Here is a 13419-nt window from a genome sequence, read left to right on the forward strand (position 1 = left end):
CAACAATCATATGCAGAATTGTATCTGTCATTTTTTTTTTTACAAGAGAGGCAAAAGTGTTTACTTTTATTTTTTAGTTAAACTTTTTAGCCCTATCACAGTAGCACATGCACATAGTTTAAAGACTGAAAGAGTTCGACAAGACTTGTTAGAAGAATGTGAGTCCCCTACTGCCTGACTCCCTTTTCTTGCTCCTCAGAGCACCATTCCTGACTCTTAGATTATTGTTTGGGACATTAATCCATATATCGAAATAATAGAAGTATAGTATTGCTACTTCTTGACTTAACAGCTTTAGGCTTTTTCTGTTAACCTTTTACAAGGAAAATGATAATTCAGTTCTTTGTCATCACTGAGTCCCAATAATACATTCACGCCCATTTGTCCCCCTAACCCCACCATCCTCTTAACAGAATTATAGTGAAATTTTGGGTACATCAGTATTTACTGTTTACATTATGACTACCTAAATACTAATCACAGTTTAGCTGTGTAGTATATTGTTTTTCCTGCATGACTTTTAATTTTCCCTAGAATTAATGATTATTTCTCCCCTCCCCCTCACATTAGCTTAGTTTTTTTAACCCCTTTTTGATTTTAATATTTATTTATTTATTATTTGAGAGAGAGCAAGAGGGCTCACATGAGCAGGGGAGGGGCAGAGAAAGAGAGAGAGAATCCCAGGCAGGCTAGACACCCAGCACAAAGCCTGACGCAGGGCTCCAACCCATGATCCTGGGATCATGACCTCAGCCCAAACCAAGAGTCAGATGTTCAATTGACTGACCCACCCAGGCACCCAGCTTAGTTTTCTGTACACTTCTCACTAATTCATCAGTTGACTCTGCCAGTTGTCTCAGTCTCTTCTGAATGCATTCAGACAACAGTATTCCACCTATTCATTTTCTTTACTAAATCTTCTCTGGAGCCTTTTTACCTGTTCCTGTCTGAACTGGTTGCCCTCTATGTTTGGACACTTCTGTCTTCGTGTATTCTTTCCCTGCTGTTCTGGAAATTCCCTGCACCTTGGAGTTTTGAATGGCCTGTGTCATGCATCCCATGTCTTCCTCCTCCTTTGTCAAAAGGGTACATAAGAAGTAAATATTTGTCACACCTTGCATATCTGAAAATATCCGTAGCTTATACAAACACTTGGTGGGTAGTTTGGCAAGGTATAGAATTTTAGGTCATAAATAATTTTTCTTTAAAATTTTAGAAGCACCCCTCATTGAAATTTGGCTCTGAAGATTACTTTTGGGAAACTCAAAATTTCATTTCCATTCAAATTCCTAGCCTGTTTTGTTTTGTTTTTTTCTGGAAGAAATTTTACAGTGACAGTCCTTGATTTAGGTGGATTTCATACATTATGCTGGCTCTTAATGAGCTCTTTCTGTCTAGAAATTCATGTCCTCCAGCACTGAGATTTTTGGAATCATTTGTTTTTTCTCATGTTTTTCTCAGTTCTTTCATTCTAGAAATCATTTTAAAGATGAACCTCTTGAGTGGCCCCCTAATTTTCCTTTCTTTTACGTTTTCTACTTTTTCCTTTATTTTCAAAGAGATTTTGTCATCTTTATCTTTTAGTTTCCAACTGAATTTTTAAATACTGCATTCAAATGTTTTAATTCAAAGACATTTTTCCTATGAATTAAAAATATTGATCTTATTCTTACGGGTATAATATCTTATCCCTCTGAGAATACTAATATAGAATTATTTAAGAATGAGTAAGTTCTGAGCATGTGGATGGGATATACCGATTGTGAACTTCCCTTAGAGTGATCTGGCTGCCTTTTATTTAATCACTCTTAATAATTCATCTTTGGATCTTTCCTCTTGAGCTCATCAGGTTTTCTATAAAACGGGTCTTCCTGTTTTCTTCCTGGAGAGTGTAGGTCTGGCTGTTTGCATTCTGGGCACCACAACATTCAACATACAGGACTTTAATTTAATCTTCTTTCAGTTGGGTTCTCTGCTCTCAGCTGTCCTGGCGTTGGCCATTCCTGGAACACTCAGATTCATCTTGTGGAAAGTAAACTTCCTGTCTTCCTCCTGGATGAGGAAGGGCAGGGTCCCACCCTGCAGGGTAAAGAAGGGGATTTAGAAAAATCTCACTGCTGCATATATAGCAGTCAATCAACCCTACTGCTTGCAGCCTCAAGATTGCCTTGTCTTTGGGAGTACCTGATGCCACCATTTCCTGAGTTGTTGAAGGTTCTGTGCTATAACTTGGTTGTTGCTCAACTGCTCTTTTTTTTTCTTTAATGTTTTATTTATTTCTGAGAGAGAGCGAGAGACAGCATGAGCAGGGAAGGGTCAGAGAGAGAGAGAGACAGAATCTGAAGCAGGCTCCAGACTCTGAGCTAGCTGTCAAGCACAGAGCTCGATGTGGGGCTCGAACCCACGAACCGTGAGATCATGACCTGAGCCGAGGTCCAACACTCAACCGACTGAGCCACCCAGGCGCCCCGTTGCTCATCTGTTCTTACTGTTGGCTTAGGTTCTGGCTCTCTTAAATCTGCTAGTTCACTTACTACTCACCTATTTCTTCACCAGCTTCCAATATTTGATTGCTGCTTTTGCCACTCCTGCTTTTCTTTTTTTCTTTCTTGTAGCTTGATGTCTTTTAAAATTTGTAACATGTCAGAGCACCTGGGTGGCTCAGTCAGTTAAGTAACCAACTCTTGATCTCAGTTCAGGTCATCATTTCACAGTTTCATGGGTTCAAGCCCCACATCAGGCTCTGTGCCGACTGTGCATGAAACCTGTTTGGGATTCTCTCTCTCCCTCTCTCTGTGCTCCTCTCCCACTCTCTCGCTCTCCCTCTCCCTCTTTTCTCTCTCTCCCTCTCTAAATAAATGAACCTTAAACATAAAATCTGTAAAGTGTCATTTTGGTGAGATTTTCCTTTGGGCCTCTGTGTAGGTTGCAATTGTGTACCAATCAACGTGTCAGTCTCTTGATAGCCTCATTGGAATTATTTCGCTAGCTCACCTTGTAAGAAGAGTGAACTAGACTACCTTTAGTTTAGAGAAGTACTCAGCTACTATTTATTGTTTCCAATAATAAATTAAGCCTCCCCATTCTCCAAGCTACAAGACCTTCCTTTTGCAGACACAACTTTGCAGAAGGGTGGGTTAGAGGTTGTTCTCATTTATCTTTATTTAACTTGCCTTTGTGGCCACTGAACAGAATGTACTCACAGTCTGATGATAGTAAGAGGAAGATGATGATAGTAAGAGGAAGAAGAGAGGAAGATGGAAGAGGGCAGGAGTGCTGGGGGGAGGCCGCTCCCCACGTGATCTGTGCAGCCCTGGGACTTGAAGCTGTAGTTTGTTCAACGGCTACTCTTGTTACCTGAGCCGAATGTATGAACCAGGTTTCTCTTTAGTAAACATAGACGTGATCCCTTCTGCCCAGGGTCACTGGTGGTGAGAGCACTTAAGCAAGAATGAGTGTGAAAAGTCTCCTGAACGCCCAAGTCCTACAAAAATGTAAGATAGTGAAGGTTTCTCAGATGTGTAGGCAGAACAAAAATCTAAGAGTGGAAGGCATGCTGCATTCCACAGAGCAGTGTAAAATGCTGAGGTCTCAAAGTCGGTGTGCCTGTCCCAATGCCTCAGGCTTCTGTGCAGCAGTCCTCAGTTGGACATACCATATGTTCTTAAAGTGAAAGTCAGGCACATCCTTAGGTTTTCCTGAGTCAGGTAAGAGCTTTTAATTAGGAGCATCTCCGGGGACTTCAAATGTTTACAGAAGTCTGAAGTTTCTTCAGGCTCCCAAGTTTAGTCCAGGTGGAGAGAGAAGCAGCAGGAAGACAGGTGTGGCTAAGGAGGGGGGCAAGAAGCTGAGTCCCAGGGATCAGGAAGACGTAGCTGGAGCAGATGTGAGCCCTGGTGTGATGTACAGAAGGGCAGGATCCACTCTCGGCACCGTGTGCTCAGGTTAAGTTACAGTGAAATAGCCACAGAAAACCAAAATGCAGACGTAATAGGTTGGCCGTACTGCAGGAATATAGAAAGAAAGTGATAGGCAGGACACTTGGAAAGATTTTAATTCCTGCCTTGGAACATCTCCACCCTCCCTGATAAATTATAACAACATCAGATGTACCCCTCCTGATGAGTTTCGCCTGCAGAAGGAAAATCTTTTAGCTCAGAGAGTGGGGAGGGACCATTTTTGGAAATGATAAATAATGAATGAACTTTGCTATCAACTAAAGGTAGTCTAGTTCACCTAGACTACGGGAGCAAACTTGTAAAATAATTACAGTTAGGATATCAGGAGATCGAAACATTGACTGATCCATGATTGCAACAAACACATAGGCCTTGCAGACAGTATCTTTTTCTTTCCAGCCTCAAGTCATATTAAATCTAAGCCACCCCCAGGCATATGGTTTTCAATCCAATGCTTAAGTATCTTCCAAGAAAGAGATTCCATAAATTCCCCTTATAACTAACCAATCCCCGTAATCAGCAGGTTCTTTTCTATGTGACCTAAATCCTTAGTGCTACCATTTAAACTCATTTCCTCATGTTCTGCCCTCAAGAGAGATAAAGAACAGCTGTCTGCTCTTCTTTATAATAATCCTCTTTGGGTGATATTTGCAAACATTCTCCTCTGGGTTAAATAATTGAGATTCCTCTCACCTTTCTTTAAAATTCTTCTGTTGTTGTTGTTTCCCCATGGAGCCTCTCTATGTTATTCACATCTTTCTGAGATGAAGTTTCTTCCCCAGGATGTGCCATGCTGAAAGACACAGAGATAAGAATCCAGCTGTAAAGTAGACTCCCAAAGAGGCGGCAGGAACTCAGATCAGGACAACTCCCATGCCAAGCTAAAGAACTAAAACAGATTATCCCTTAAGAAATATATTTTTCACGGGTGCCTGGGTGGCTCATTCAGTTACGTGTCCAACTTCAGCTCAGGTCATGATCTCAAGGTTCATGGGTTCGAGCCCCATGTCGGGTTCTGTGCAGACAGCTCAGAGCCTGGAGCCTGTTTCAGATTCTGTGTCTTCCTCTCTCTCTGCCCCTCCTCTGCTCATGCTCTGTTTCTCTCTCTCTCTCTCTCTCTCCAAAATAAACATTTAAAAAAATTTTTAGAAAGGAAATATATTTTTCTGTTTCTGAAAGCATATCTGGCAGTATCTTGGCTCAGCCATAGGCGAATATGTGAACTGGGTGGAATTAGTTCTAACACACCCTCCTCCAAAGGCCTCCTCCTCTACTGTCCTTCCTCCCCACATCTCTCTTCCTCAGTGGGGTTTGAAATTTTAGGAGCAAAGTGTGAAGACCCAACACATTTGTCCTGATGGCGAACTATGATGTTCATGAGCAAGGATCCTTCCTTCAACTCCTGACATTTGCTAAGTGGGCTTATTCTGCTCAACTCTGAGGTCCTCCCTGCCCATCTTCTCCGGAAATAGGGTGGTTGTATTTGTCACCCAAGGGATGTGTTAGAGTCAATGCTCTAAGAAATCAGAGGTCACTGCAATAGATAGCAGAAAACCAAAGGGCCCATCTCAGAAAACCCAGGGGAACTCCACTGGCTTTTTTTTTTTATGTTTTTTTTTTTTCTTGAGAGCGAGAGAGCAAGAGAGAGCGAGCAGGGGAAGGTCAGAGAGAGAGGGAGATACAGAATCCAAAACAGGGTCCAGGCTCTGAACTAGCTGTCAGCACACAGCCGGACGCGGGGTCTGAACCCACGAACTGTGAGATCATGACCTGAGCCAAAGTCGGACGCTCAACTGACTGAGCCACCCAGGTGGCCCTCTGTTGGCTTTTTAAGCAAAAGCATCTGCACATGAAACTTTGTTTCTCAGGGTGACTGTTTCTGTCGCACCACTTCCATCTGACAACAGAAAATCCTTGTTATAATTTGTCAGAAGGTAAAAGCTTTTAACAACTTGGCTATATTGAGAAATCTCTTGGGGTGCCTGAGTGGCTCAGTAGGTTAAGTGTCCAACTTCAGCTCAGGTCATCTCACAGTTTGTGAGTTTGAGCCCTGCGTCGGGCTCTGTGCTGACAGCTCGGAACCTGGAGCCTTCTTCGGATTCTGTGTCTCCCTCTCTCTGCCCCTCCCCCACTCGTGCTCTGTCTCTGTCTCTCAAAATAAACATTTAAAAAATGTATTTAAAAAAGAAATCTCATACATGTGAAAATAGTCACCACAGTAGAAGCAGCTTTTTTTTTTCATATTTCTAAAAACGGTATTTTCAGTATTTCTGAGTAGATTCTCAAAGATTCTCCTTGACTTGGCACATTATTATTGGCTCAAAGTCAATAGATTGGCTTATTTTTTTCTATTTTTTTCCTGAAATAAAGCTGACACACAGTGTCACATTAGTTTAGGTGTCCAGCATAGTGATTCCACAGCTCTGTACCAAAAGTGTAGCTACTTCAAAGTCAGTGGATTATTAGGTGAAGTTGACGTGTTCCCCATAGTGAAATGCATCCTGCAGTCTTGAGTAGAGAGGGCTTCTTTGTTTTGCTTTGCTTGAGTTTTCATTTTATTTTATTTTATTTTTTCCTTAAATAGTTTATTGTCAAGTTGGTTTCCATATAACACCCAGTGCTCATCCCAACAAGTGCCCTCCTCCATGCCCATCACCCCCCTTCCCCTCTGCCCCACCCCAATCAACCCTCAGTTTGTTCTCAGCATTCAAGGGTCTCTCATGGAGAGGGAGGGAGGCAAACCATGAGTTTTCATTTTAGACTGTGTTTTGCGTTAGCACAAGAGTTTCCACAACCGGAAGTTGAAAGACCTTTTTAATGGGCACTGATTAAAATAAACTGGCATGGCAACAAATTACATTTGGCAGATAGACACCAGAAAGCAAGTATTCATACTTCCTGGGCAGAGAGTAGTACTGGCACTTTTCCTGACTCTGAATAATCAAGCTCATATCCAATTCTGGATGAGACACACTTGCTCACTGTCAATAAATGAGGCCAGGTCACCTTACTTTAGCTGCTATCACACTGAACAAATGAAGTCCAGTTGAGCCAAAAAGGGAAGGTGGAGTGTTAATTCCTCCTGTTTTTCTGATGTAGCCTCTATTTAAATGGGGAAAAGTGTTGTAAAAGGCCCCATTAGACCTTCTAATTGATAACATAATGATGCAGCTGAGTGTGGATCAACATGTGGGTTTAAGGAGCTGAATTTTTTAAAGTACGTCACAAGTTGTTCAGGTCCCTGGAGGCTTTTGGGTTTTTTTTGTTTTGTTTTGGGGTTCCATTTTGCTTTGCTTTTTGACATCCGAATAGTTAAGAGGTTTGATTTCCTTCTAGAAAGAAGCTCCCACTCTGGGGAAAGTGAATTTCTGGCAGAAAGTCACTGTCATGGAGGCAGACTCCCCCATCTTTAATTACATACATACACGAAGGGTGGAGGATAATGCTAGGGAGGGTCCAAAATATAGATTGCCTAAAAAATCAAGAGGAATGAAAATACAGTTTCTCTGCCTCTGAGGAATATTGACACCCACCCACCCCCACCCCCCCCATCCCACAATCCCAGAGGAAAAGATAATCAGAGGAAATACAGCACAGGCCAAATAATGCAGCAAGCATATAAATGCCCTGAGGTTGATGCAAAAATGTGTGCTGTAGTTGTGTGGTTTGTAAAATGGGTGACAGGGAAAGCTGTAACCAGACGCGAAGGCATGAGCCAGTTCTACATTTGCAGAACTGCTTTTTTGGCAGAGTCCTCTGAGGGGCCCGAGAAGGGGAATGGAAGTAACGGGCTGAGATCCCGTCCTTGAAGCGTCAAGCCTTTGCTCTGTGCGTTTTGTTTTAATGAAGCGGCTGGAGGGTTGCTTATCTCTCTGGCTGAGAGCTGTGTATTTCAGCGGGACAGGAAAGAGGAGGCTCATTCATAAACAGACCTGGCCCTCTGGGGCTTCCCACATTTGAAGGGGGCGACTGCTGACCAGAAGTTTATTAAGTTTATGCTCTGACTTTTTGGAGAAAATGCAGTGTTTTTCACTGGAGAGCCCTGACCCCTTTTCCCCTACCCAGAGCCATTTTTGAGGGCTGCCCTGAGACCAGTTTTGCTGAAGAAAAGACTTCGCTCTAGGCCCTTTTGCAGAGCTAAATGCAAACCATGTGTGTGTGTGACCCAGGGTTCCCTCCTCCAGAGCACTGCACATTTGGCACAAGGAATGGGCTTAGCTAAAATTCAGTGGGATGTATAATGAAAAGTGGGATGCGTAATGTGTTAGGAGATATTCTCGCTGCGCCCCCAGCAAGCTGCAGGATGGAGGAGTTTGCTCTCTGGCAACCACAGCTCCTCGTGTGCCGACAGCTAAACTCCTTCCCCAAAAGGTTTCCCAAAGAGCAGGCTTGTCCTGCCTCCATGCCTCTGCTGGGGCGTGTTCATGGGACACACAGCGCTTGTTCTGCTCAGGCAAAATCTAGGCTCACCACCACCCTTTTGAGCAAGTATATTCAGAAAAAAGCCCCCGAACTGCCAGGCCTCTCTCACTATAGTTTAAAGGTCTTACCCTCTTGGGGCACCTGGGTGGCTCAATCAGTTAAGTGTGGGACTTCAGCTCAAGTCATCATCTCACAGTTTGTAGGTTCAAGTTCCCCATCCGGCTCTGTGCTAACAGCTCAAAGCCTGGAGCCTGCTTCGGATTCTCTCTCTCTGCCCTTCCCCTGCTCGTGTTCTCTGTCTGTCTCTCTGGCTCTCAAAAATAAATAAATGTTAAAAAAAATTCTAATAAAAAAGTAAATAAAGGTCTCATCCTCCAAACCCGACAGTAGTTTTATGAGAAGAGATAGGCAGTGTGTCCTGAACACTGGGGCTGGTCATTTGGATCCCATGGTACCGATGGTGGCAGTTTCTTCATACGTCCTCGGCACTGAAATCCTGGAGATTTATCATCATCTGGCAGGGTCTTAGCCACTGACACCACCAGTCAGCTTGCAAACAGTTCTCTTTTCACTGAGCAAAACAAAACAGCACACCAACAAACAGAACCACTCTGTGTGGAAGGCCTGGTCCACCTGCCTCCGCCCACGGCGAGAGAAACGTCAGATAATACGGCAGAGGGGGCGATCGCTGGCCGTGTCAGGGATGCGCCCACGTAACACGCGTGTTTCTCGTTCCCTTTTCTTCACTCCCCGCAGGGCAGACGGCGGGAAGGCAGCAGGTGCCCACCTCGGCGCCGGCCTCGGAGAACAGCAGCGCGGCGCACAGCATCGGCAGCACGCAGAGCACGCCCTGCTCCAGCAGCAGCGCCGCCTAGCTCGCCGCCCGCGCGCTCACCGCGGTGCCCTTGCCAAGAGAGAGCGGATTCCGATATACAGGCCACCTGTCGTATTCCAACCCCGCCCCGGGCCCATACAGATGTGACCCCTGGGCGTCTGTAACATGCTAGAACTCCTGTGAGAAAGCCGAGGTGGCGGCCTTCTCCACCAGCCCCGCACGGGCTTGGGGGGGTTTCAATGTGAAACACGTGCCAGTTTTCAAAATGCTGCTTTGTCCAGGTAAGACTGTCCATAATTTGGGGCCCTGAGATTTACCCCGACTCAAGGAGTTGGTAAGAGGATAATAACCAGACAGTAGGACCAGTGAGGAGCTATGGCCAAAGAGTCTCGTATAACTGAACCGAGGTGTTTAACGAAAGAAATACTGCAAGATTTTCTCAGTGTGTTCCTCCATGTCTAATTTGCACCTTCTGGACGCACACTTCTCACTCTGCTGTCACACCCTCTGGGGGCTGATGTTGTCCGCTTGATGGGTGCCGCCCTCAGGGACCGCAGCTTGACACACGTCACGGCCACATTCCTTTCTCGTGCCCTGGGCCCAAACCAGCGCTGATCACCTTATCCGCTCCCCCGTCCCACACTCACGCACTGACTACAAAAATGTCTTAGTGCAAATTTTGTGTTTCTTCATAAGCATGTAGAAATTGAAAATGGCCAAAATCTGGGACTGCAGATTTGTGCCCATTTATGACACTGTATTCTGAAAAAAATTATAAATTGGGGCAAATTTAGTTTTAAAGTTGGAAAGGAATTTGCACAGCAGTATATATACAAGTACAGGTCACCTGGCACATTTGTTTTCTCCATTGAAAAAGAAAACTCTTAAAAAAAATGAAAAAGAAAATTATTTTTCAAAGGAATTTTGAAATTCCCTTCTTAAAATACCCTGTGCCTTCAGAGTTGCAACCAAAGTGTATTTGGGAGAATTAGTGTTTCCACTCAAAACATGTCAACCTTTTTAATAGACCCTCTTGTGAAAACGAAGCTCTTGTTCGTGCAAATGCACGGCACATCCTGTCGGTTTCCGGTTGGTTATCTGAACAGTGTCACCGATTCTGCCAAGAAAGTGCTGAGATCTAGAAAAGGGCACTCATGTGGACTGCTTTAGTTCTCTTGCCTTAAATGTATTCCAGCCTCAAAAAAGGATTTGAGATGGATTTCATTAAAATGGAATAATATGATGCCACTTTGCAGCTAAAATAAGCTCAACTGATTGTGTTAAAAGAGAAGGCCAAGGAAAGTTGCCATGCCAATTCATTTACTACTGAGGATAGCTTCATTGCAAAGAAATCTTCATCTTGTTCCAGAATTCTCCCCCAAAAGACTCCTAATTGTACTGAAAGAACAGGCTAGCTTCTACCCCCAAAACATTCATAGACGAATCTCACAGCCCTTAAAATAAGGAAGTTATGCCTCATTCTCTGAATGGAACCGTAAATAGAAAATGTTGATAATACTCAAGACCTGAGGACAGTGTCTATCAGCCCACAAGTAGGTGGAGTTACTGATAGTCATTGATATGATACTGATCTGTCATATTAGCCACTGATACAAAAGACCGTATCACCCGATCATAGAATAATACTCTAATTTGCTAAGTATATATATCCAACCTGTATAATATTAACCAGAACAGATTACTTGAGGACTAAGATTTCCAAGCTATCTACATTGGTTTATTGAAATTTTTAGATTTCCACATACAAATGAAGATAAGAGATTAGAGAATTTATTTCCTTCAGTTAACTTTTTAACATAAGGGTATCAGAGTGGAGGACCTAGATTATGCTACCTGTGTTTGAAAATAATGCGCTTTGCCTAACCTTCAGCAGAATGTATTGTTTTAGCATATTCTATGTATAAAAAAGTTTAAAGATGTCTTCAAAGAAGACTAGAGTCTTTAAGTCACATATAGCTATATTTTACTACAAAAATGTGTGTATAAAGATATATTTAAGTGTTTTAGATAAATTTAAATTACTCCATATGAAACGTTTAATTTCAGTTACTGTGAATCCTTTTGATCAGTTCTTTGCTGTTTAAAAAACTCTTTCCATCCTGTTAAAAATAAAATCAGCTATTAAGAGGTATTAAAAGATCCAAGTCTTTAGATGGACAGGGTTAAAACTTTTTGTGATGATTATATTTAAATGTATATTTTTGAAAGAGTTGCTGCATTGCCAATGATTTTATAAATAATTTAAAATTAATTTACAAATTTATGGATGCAAACCAAAAGATTTTAAAAGAAAGAGAAGGATAATCACCCTTTAATTGTTTAGGTCTTACTATCTGAAGTACTATTCAGATCAAGAAATCTGTTGATAATAAACCTGATCCCATGTTCATTGGAGAGTGAACGTCATTAATTAGCTCAGAAATGTCTCTAAAAAATGTTTCTTAAAAAAAGTGTTCTCTCCCCAGCTTCATATTATAGCATGTCTAATCACTCCATGCTTCACAGTTTCAATACAAAGTACAAGCTCTAGTTTATAACACGTTCTGCAAGTTTCTTTAAAACTGTTGTTATATTCCAGTTAAATGCTTCTGTCTACAAAGTCTTTTGTTACTTCTGCCGGCTACACTCTAATTCACAGAGACCATTTTGTTTTGTTTGTTTGATCAAGCCAAAGCTATTGTTGAAATGCTCCAAGTTTGCATGGCAGAGTGTCTGTGGGATACCTTATAACTTTTCACCATGTGGCGTTCACCAGCAGTTCCTCTGTTATTTCTAAAGTCAGAGGTGTCTTCTCTGAGCTGCTTCTATATCATTGTCTACACAAACAAACAAAAATGGTCTTTTCCTTGTCTGTGATAAGATTGTAAACCCATTTTCTGTGTGTGTTCTGTGGTGAGCGTGATTGTGTGTGGGGGCGCGCACATGCGTGCTGGTCATTTCGTACAGTAACTACCTCATGGTGTGAGTGATGGTTGTACTGCCGGTTGTGGTAACAGAGCACATTTGGTTGGGCAAATTGTGTGTGTGTGACCTTTCTCCTGTTTGTGTTATCTGGGGGGGGTTGTTCATGAAACTGACAGATGTTTTTCTTAAAAGGACTATTACCAATTTCCAAATACAGTGCTTCTCTTTTCTGGTTTTTCCTGAGTGAGCCTGATTTTGTTGCTGTTTTTCATCTATCAGGGTGAAAAGAGTGCCCTTAAAATCCCTGTGGCCAGTTTGAACACCCCTGTTGTATTCTTTTCTCTGTTCAATGTGTTGGCAGTTTTATGAACATGCTTAGATGTATAGTTTTGATAACCACAGTTTTAAGTCCTTTATCTGTGCATAATAAAGAAGATATATATCAACTTATTAATGCGTGTCTTGTTTGATCATCATTCAATTCTACCCTCAAGATGATACAACTTTTTCCTTGTGACTTCCTCCTAAGTTTAGCATCTGCTCCAACTGTGTTGGCAAGGGGTCGGGAGGGAAAAGGCTAAGAGAATACCCCAGCTCAGTAGAGCAAGAGGGAAGGAATGGACAGACCGGAGGAAGCGGGCAGCAGGAGCTGTCTCTGTTCTTGGGAAAATGTGGTGTGAGACCCAGAAGTGGATGTCGGCCCCTGAATCCATTCTTGGCCTTTCTCTCCATCTCCTAGAGCCAAGGAGTGGGAAATAATATGTATTTGGATCTCCAAATACCCAAGTGCTGCTGCCAGCGTTCTCTATGGTTATGGTACTACCACCACCACCATTTAGCTGCCTAAGCCAGAAATCTGGAAATCTAACTTGACTCCTCTCTGGCTTCCCACCAATTAGTAAGCCCAAGGTTATTCAACCTCTGGAGTATCTCTTTCTCCAAACCACCTGCTTATTTCTACTCCTGTTGCTGTTACCCAGAATCCAAGGCCCATTATCTCTTAAACTGGATTACTGCAACAGCCTAACTGGTATGCGGACTTCCAGATTTGCTTCCCCCTAAATTCTTTCTCCACTGTGCAACCAAAAGAAATGAAAACAGGCTCAAATCATGTCACTTTCCCATTAAAGCCTTTAAGTAGTTCCCTGACTTGCTTTCAGAATAAAGTTCAACCTCCTAAGTATAGCTTAAGGAGAATAATCTGCCTACCTTCCCAGCAACTTCCTTCACCTTTCGGAACCTCAATTTCTATGTGGCATCCCTCCCCCCCCCCACCAA

General features: G+C 42.7%; 1 protein-coding gene across 3 annotated transcripts in view; it reads left to right on the plus strand.

Annotated features, from left to right (window-relative positions):
• Nucleotides 1–12591, plus strand: part of TGFBR3 (transforming growth factor beta receptor 3) — a 204047-nt gene extending 191456 nt beyond the window's left edge. For all 3 annotated transcript variants that reach the window (XM_077746098.1, XM_077746096.1, XM_077746097.1), the window contains exon 17: nucleotides 9138–12591. In XM_077746098.1, the coding sequence (XP_077602224.1) occupies nucleotides 9138–9256 (119 nt within the window). In that variant the 3' untranslated portion in view covers nucleotides 9257–12591. The remainder of the gene's footprint in view (nucleotides 1–9137) is intronic.
• Nucleotides 12592–13419: the final 828 nt, after the last annotated feature.

Source organism: Crocuta crocuta, unplaced genomic scaffold, assembly GCF_008692635.1.
Source record: "Crocuta crocuta isolate KB4526 unplaced genomic scaffold, BGI_CrCroc_1.0 scaffold48, whole genome shotgun sequence".
NCBI lineage: Eukaryota > Metazoa > Chordata > Mammalia > Carnivora > Hyaenidae > Crocuta > Crocuta crocuta.